This window comes from Erinaceus europaeus, chromosome 12 (assembly GCF_950295315.1).
Source record: "Erinaceus europaeus chromosome 12, mEriEur2.1, whole genome shotgun sequence".
Taxonomy (NCBI): Eukaryota; Metazoa; Chordata; class Mammalia; order Eulipotyphla; family Erinaceidae; genus Erinaceus; species Erinaceus europaeus.
Window position 1 is genome coordinate 11,054,883 of NC_080173.1, and position 7,753 is coordinate 11,062,635.

At 53.2% G+C, this 7,753-nt stretch overlaps 1 protein-coding gene across 1 annotated transcript; it reads left to right on the forward strand.

Moving 5' to 3' along the window:
• Positions 1 to 1,186: 1,186 nt before the first annotated feature.
• On the forward strand, positions 1,187 to 5,263 carry GPR142 (G protein-coupled receptor 142). Its single transcript, XM_060202688.1, has 3 exons — positions 1,187 to 1,321; positions 1,959 to 2,117; positions 4,111 to 5,263. The coding sequence occupies exons 1-3, from the start codon at positions 1,297 to 1,299 to the stop codon at positions 4,980 to 4,982; spliced, it is 1,056 nt and encodes a 351-aa protein (XP_060058671.1). The 5' UTR covers positions 1,187 to 1,296; the 3' UTR covers positions 4,983 to 5,263.
• Positions 5,264 to 7,753: the final 2,490 nt, after the last annotated feature.

The window sequence follows — 7,753 nt, forward strand, 5'->3', positions numbered from 1 at the left end:
TTCAGGCTCTCACATATTGGGCTGGCAGAGAAATATGGGTGAAGCCCCTCACTAGCCTTTTGAGTTCCACAGTAAACAGCTTCTCTTTTGTCTGGGGCCTTGGGGTGCCGAGAGGGGGTGGCCTGGGGTCGTCTCTGCTACTCACACTGTCTGGGGCTGTGTTCATGGACACAATGACTGAGGACTTGAGCAATGGGGTCTGCCTGGTGCTTCTATGCCACAATGGAGGGCCTGGCCCAAACAGGTGAAGTCTCTGAACCTGCAGAGTCAAGATAAGGCCACCAGGGGGCGGCCGGATCTTGATTGTGAGAGTTCAGGGGGGTGTAGGATGGGGTGGGGTTTAAGGCAGCTCCCCAACCCCGAAGAATCTCATGTAAGGAGTTCAGGGACCCGGGCTGCACTATTCCTGGTGCCTCCCAGCACTCTGCCCACCTCAGGCTCACGGTGCCCACTGTGGGCTGCTGTGGTCACTGCCCTGGGGTGGGATGGCCAGCCTACACAGATTCCAGCCTCTCCAGCCTGCTGACTGTGCCTGCCTGCCGGCTGGTGTTTATTTGCTAATGTCTGATATTCCTTAAGGGAAAATGGTCCATTTCACCAGAGCCAGGCAAACAACAGCTTGCAGTGGCCACCAGGGCTCGGTTTCCCAGCGCCACTGACAGCCTGACGTAGCCTCTCCCGGGTCACCACCTCCAGGAAGCAGGATCCCCCTGCATCTTCCTCCCAGGCTAGTGGGGACCTCCACCTTGTCCCTCCACCTGCAGCTTCTTCATGCTGGTCTCTGTGGTGTCTCTCCAATCTGGGCTCTGCTCCAAGGTGGCCTCATCTCCTTACATAACCCCAATGCCCAACCCCCCTCCCCACCCTGCAGGCGCACCCCCTTTTTGATTCACAGCTCTTTTGAATCCTTTTGCCTTTTCCCCAAAGTTATGTCCCAACCTGGGTGTCAAAGCCATGGTTGAGTGATGACCAGTTGCCAGGAGGCTCTGATCCTGCTCTCCACCTCCACCCTCCTCTCCAGCCTGTCTGCAACCAACCTGGACTCCCTAGGGAATCCCAGTTTGCCCCTGCAGCATCTACTGTCTGGCTCAGCCCCACCCCTTCCTTCCTCTCACTCCCTCCTCCCCTGCCCCACCTCTCTCCTCTGACTAGCTTGGTGCTGCTGGGGGAACCAGTGAAGCTGACAAGCTCTTAGGGAGCTGGACAGGGCTGGGTGTACCTGGTGATGTTGGAAGGGGGTTGCAGGACCCCTCCAAAGAAAGACACAAAGAGATCCCAGACCCCAGACCCAGGAGCATGAGGCTTGAGGGAGGAGAGACAGGTAAGTCTTAGGTCTGGCCTGGGACAGGCAATAAATCTAGCAGCTGGGCTGTGGGGCTAGGGCTGGGGGAGAGCTGGGCAGGCTGGAATGGGGCTACAGCAGGAGGTGAAATCTTAAGAGGGCTGACGTGCGGGCAGGGGAGTACAGGGACCAGAGGTGGTAACTGGGCCTTTTCCCAGATGGACCACAAGACAGCTGGGGTCACAAGCCAGTGTCGTTAGCCCTGCTGGACTCAGTTTCCCCATCTGAAAAGCAGGGCCATTCCATCCCACCTCCAGTAGGACTGTGAAGGCAGAAACTCTTTAGCTTATGCAAGAGGGGGCCTAGTCAGAGGTTCCCTTAAAGGGGGTGATTTGGGGTACACTGTGGGTAGGGATGATGTTGTATGCCATTCAGGTCCCCCTGCAGGTTTCCAGAGGCATAGCCTCAGGTGCTGGTCTACCTGAGACAGGCAGGTTGCTTCAAGACCCTAACAAAGCAAGGGAGACACGGTCTGTCTTTGTAACAGCAAGAAACATTGCAGGCTAGGGAGAGGTGGGGGGCTGGGTCTGACTGAGCATAGATCAGGGTAAATACACAGCCCAGGGTTTACAGTATGACCCCTGAATGCTCTAACTTGCCCTTGCATCCCCCCTAGCTGGTCAGCTGCGTGGGGCCCTGCTGCCCACACCCAACGCCAGTGGGCTGAACCGGGAGTCAGAAGGCTACTGGCCGGAGATTCCAGAGCGGTCCCCGTGCGTGGCTGGCGTTGCCCCTGTCATCTACTACAGCATCCTGCTGGGCCTGGGGCTGCCTGGTGAGAGGGAGGCGGCAGGGGCTGGGGGCTTTGATTTGGCCAGAAGTGGGGCTCCTTTTTGGATGGGTAGCGACTGTCTATGCTGACTATGAATCAGAGCACCTCTACTTTAAGGGAGGAAGTGGTTTGGGTTACTGGAGAGCAAAACATGGGGGTTAAAAAAGGGACTAGGATTTGGGGCACTGTATACCAAACCCAAGATTTCACCAGAGCAGTGGGCACTGTGCTCAGATGATGTCACTTCATGAATGGCTGTGCTCAGCTTAACCCAACGTTCCTCCTTCCTCCCTTCCTTCCTTCCTTCCTTCCTCCCTTCCTTCCTCTCTCTCCCTCCTTCCTTCTTCCTTTATTTCTTCCTTTTTCTCTCCTTCCTTCCTTTCTTTATTCTTCCTTCCTTTATTCCTTCCTTCCTTCCTTCCTTCCTTTTTATCTTTCTTTTCTTCCTAATGGGGTTATCACTGGGATGCAGTGCTGGCATTATGAATCCATTGCTCCCAGAGCCTGTTTTCTTCCTTCCTTCCTTCCTTTCTTTCTTTCTTTCTTTCTTTCTTTCTTTCTTTCTTTCTTTCCTTCTTTCTATCTTTCTTCCTTTCTTCTCTTTAAAGAAAGAAGTTGAGAGGGGGTGGGGAGACAGATAGATTGATAAAGAAGACACCGGTGTCACTGCTTGTGAAACTTTCCACTCTGTGGATAGGGAGCAGGGGCTTGAACCCAGGTCCTGGTGCATGGTGATGTGTGTGCTCAGCTGGGTGTGCCACCCTCTAGTATTTCCTTTGCCTTTAGAGAGCAGAGCTGGGCTGCTAGTGGGGTCAGGTGGGTGAGTGCAGGCAAGGAGCCACCTGTGGCCTTGGCCTTGGGGAATTCCTTATGTCTGCTTGTCAGCAAGGAAGCCCCCAAGATGGAAGACAGAATACCTGTAAAGGACACAGCATGGGATGCCGGGGGACAGGTGGCTTCTGAGGATACCTGCCACATGAATTCGCTGGTCTGTAAGGCAGAGCCTCCTAGGACCGAGGCCAGTGACTGTGGCGTGTGGCTGGACAGGGCAGACTGGTTAGACTTACCAGCAAAATGGGTTTAAAGAAAGATCTGGGTGGGAGTCGGGCGGTAGCACAGTGGGATAAGCGCAGGTGGCGCTAAGCACAAGGACCAGCGTAAGGATCCTGGTTCGAGCCCCCGGCTCCCCACCTGCAGGAGAGTCGCTTCACTGGCAGTGAAGCAGGTCTGCAGGTGTCTATCTTTCTCTCCCCCTCTGTCTTCCCTCCTCTCTCCATTTCTCTCTGTGCTATCCAATAACAACATCAATAACAACAATAACTACAACAATAAAAAAGCAATAATAAAAGGGAATAAATAAATATATATTTTTTAAGAAAAGAAAGATCTGAGGGGCCGGGTGGTGGTGCACCCAGCTGAGCACACATATCACCATGCAAGGACCCAAGTTTGAGCCCCCAGTTCCCATCTGTAGAGGGAGTGCTTCACTAGTGCTGAAGTAGTTGGGCTTTCTCCCTCTCTATTTTCCCCTCTCATCTCAATTTCTCTCTGTCCAGTCAAATAAAATTGAATTAAAAAAGAAGGAAAAAATGGCTGCTGAAATACCTTGGTGGCAATAAAAAAAAGGGGGGGTGAGGGGAAGCAGTGGGACACCTGGTTAAGCGCACACATTACAGTGTGCAAGGACCCAGGTTCAAGACCCTGCTCCCCAATTACAGGGGGAAAGTTTCACAAGTGGTGAAACAGGGCTGCAGGTGTCTCTCTGTCTCTTTCCCTTTCTACCTCCTCCTCTCCTCTTGATTTCTCTGTCTCTATCAGATAAATAAATAAATAAATAAAATATTTAAAAGAAGAAGAAGAGGATCTGGAAAGGAAGCAGGAGAATCCATCACACTAGCAGGTGGGGAGGGACGGAGGTAATGCTCTGGAAAGCTGTCCCTCTCATACCTCTCGCCTCTCTCCCCCCTCACTGCCTCCTTACCTCCATGGCTGACAGTCAACCTCTTGACCTCCGTGGCCCTGGCCCGCCTGGCCACCAGGACCAGAAAGCCTTCCTACTACTACCTTGTGGCGCTCACGACCTCAGACATAGTCACGCAGGTGGTCATCGTGTTCATGGGCTTCCTCCTGCAGGGGGCCGTGCTGGCCCGGGAGGTGCCCCAGGCTGTGGTGCGCACAGCCAACATCCTAGAGTTCGCTGCCAACCATGCCTCTGTGTGGATCGCCGTCCTGCTCACGGTGGACCGTTACCACGCCCTTTGCCACCCTCTGCACCACCGGGCTGCCTCTTCCCCGGGTCGGACCCGCAGGGCCATCGCCATCGTCCTGGGTGCCGCCCTGCTGACTGGCATCCCTTTCTACTGGTGGCTGGACATGTGGAAGGACGCCGACCCTCCCAGCACACTGGACGAGGTGCTCAAGTGGGCTCACTGCTTCACCGTCTACTTTGTCCCCTGCGGCATCTTCCTGGTCACCAACTCGGCCATCGTCTGCCGGCTGCGCAAGTGGGGTCGTGACAGGCCGCATCCTCGGGTGGGCAAAGGCACAGCCATCCTCCTGGGTGTCACCACACTCTTCACCCTGCTGTGGGCACCCCGCATCATCGTCATGCTCTACCACCTGTACGTGGCCCCCGTCCACCGGGACTGGAGGGTCCACTTGGCCCTGGATGTGGCCAACATGGTGGCCATGCTCAACACCACGGTCAACTTTGGCCTCTACTGCTTGGTCAGCAAGGCTTTTCGGGCCACTGTCCGGGATATCGTCCGTGACGCCTGTCTGCCCTGTACACGGGGTGCCCAGCCAGACAGAGTGGGAGTGGAGCCTGTGCTGAAACTTCCCGAACTTTCCAAAGGAGTGGAACTGTAGAGAGGAGGGACCCAGCCGGGGAGCTTGGAGCAGCTCAGGGCTGACTGCATGGGTGCCCACAGAACTATCACACCCTACTTTGCAGCCTGAGGATGGGGAGAGACTCCTTTGTGGGGCTGGGTCCTTGGGTCCTGGGCTTTCTAGTTTGATTCCCCTTAACTCCCTGCCCTGATGTTCAGGGACCCAGCACGACCACGGAACTGAAGTTTTCATTGTTGCCTGGATGAGAAAGGAAATGGCCTCTCTGAGCCCAAGGGCGGGCGGGGAGGGGGAGAGGGAGGCCTTGGAGTAAGACTCCTACTCTTCCCGCAGAGGGAGGAGGTGGCCCAGTTGGTGAGCACCCTGAGGAGCTTAGCAGGGGGCTCTCCATCCAGCCCTCTCCTTCCAGGGTGCAAGCCAGGAGAGGCTTTGGGAAAACTGGCAGATGGACCTCCCACCTGCCCCAGGCCTTGGGCAAACACATTAGCCCCAGAGCTGAGGCAGCCTTCTGCTTCCAGGTCAGGCTCAGCTGACCTCTCCCCTAAATTAGGAGGTCCTGGCTGTCATGCCATCCTCCACTCCCCCCCTGCAATGCCAGCACCCAGCCCCTTAATGGGGTGGCAGACTGTGGGCAGGGCACACAATCAGTATGAATTCAGAGCTTGACTTCTCCCCAGAGCAGAGTTGTTCAGAGAGGAGCTGTCAGCTGTGCCTAGCGGCAGAAGGCAGGCAGGTCTGAAACCCTTCTCTCAGTCCTAAACTGTCTAAGCTCAGAAAATCCAGGCCTCCATTCATTCCCACTTGGCCACCGGCACACTCAGTGCTAAAACCTGCCCCACAAGCTATGTGTCTGGCTGTGTTTTCCAGCTGTGGTGTACACATTGTCCTCTGCAGCTAGGACCCTGAGCTGATACAGAGTCCAAGCCACTTAGCCTGTCTCTGCTCTCAAATGCCTTGAATTCAAAGATAGTCATGCTCCTAAGAGTTCAGAGACAGGACCACCTCAAAGTCCCACCAGCTTTGTCACTTCATGCTGCCAACGGACTCTGTGTGGCTGGGGGAAGGGGCACTCCCATGTGTGCACATAGACGGGGGGAACAGGAGCTAAAGCTTTGCTCCTTGATTACGGAGAGGGGCTGCACATGGAGAGAGATGAGGAGAGGGCCAGGCGGTGGCGCATCTGTTTAAGTGCACATATTACAGTGTACAAGGGCCTAGGTTCGAGCCCCTGGTTCTCAACTGCAGGGGGAATGCTTTATGAGTGGTGAAGCAGGGCTGCAGATGTCTCTCTGTCTCTCTCCCTCAGTATATCTCTCCCTCCCCTCTCAATTTCTGTCTCTATCCAATAATAAATAAATAAAATAAAATATTTTTAAAAAGAGAGCGAGGTAGAGAAAGAGATGAGGAGTACTAAGAAGAGACTATGATAAAAGCTTCTTGGTGTCAAATAAATGGAGAGGGTGCCTGCTCCCCACTCTGTGAGGCATTCTGGGAGACCCAGAAGAGGGTTACCCAGCCTCGGGAAGGAAATTTGTTGTGGAAGACAGGGACCAGGTGGGCTGTACTGAGGAAATAGAAAGAGGTTTTCTCTTGCCCTGAGCACCAGCCACTTCTAGAAACAAGTGGGAGGGCCTACAGAGGCGTTGTGCACAGATGGGGCCTTCAAGCCACCTTCATATTAACGGGTGACATTCATGCCCACAGACTGGGATGGCATCAGCATTTTCAAAGAACCCTGTGTCCCAAGTGTTGTGACCATTTTTCAGATGGAGGACACTGAGGCACAGAGAGGTTAACCGATGTGCACATGGCAGAGGGTATAACTCAGTGTTTGGGACACATATCTGGTGTCCTGGGTTTGACCGAAAGTCATGAATGAGCACAGACGTGGCTTGCACACGACTCTAAGCTGCTCAAGACCAACTCAGAGTCAAACCCATGTTTGTCCCTTCTGGGTACTTGCCTGCCTACCTGTCACCTCTCAGGGGTTCTCAGGTACAGGTTTGAGCAAGGGTAGCTTCAGGGATGCTTTGCAGCGCTTACAACTTTATAGTCCTGGCCTTAGGGGATTTGGAAACGTGTGTCACGTTTTCCCAATAAAATGCATAAGGTATAGCCTGGAAGACAGTTCAGTGGTAGAGCACAGGACTTGCAAGCATGAGGTTTCAAGTTTAATCCCGGGCACCAGATTGAATGCTCTGGGCCTCTCTTATATAATAAATACACACAGATTTTTAAAAAATAAAAAATAATTTTGGGAGTAGTTTCTTTTCATTATTCTGTACCCTTTAATAAATGAAAAGATCATCTCTTTAATCACAAAAATACAGATGAAATACTATTGAAGTAGTATTAAATACTATTAAAACAGCTCTTGAGGGTGGGGGTAGATAGCATAATGATTATGCAAAGAGACTCTCATTCCGAGGCTCTGAAGGCCCAGGTTCAATCCCCTGCACCACCATAAACCAGAGCTGAACAGTGCTCTCATAAAATAATAATAATAATAATAATAATAATACAGCTCTTGGGCAGGGGAGGTAGCACAATGATGATGCAAAAGACTTCCATGCCTGAGGCTTCAGGGTCCCAGGTTCAACCCCCCATACACCATAAATCAGAGCTGAGCAGTGCTCTACTAAACCAATAACAATAGCAACAGTTATCAATAATGAAATTTTTTACTGAAACCTCCTGTCGGGGCTGTTTGCACCTGTTACCATGCACATGCTACCATGCCCAGGGTCCCCCAGTCCCCACCTGTACGGGGGAAGCTTTGCAAGTGGTGAAGC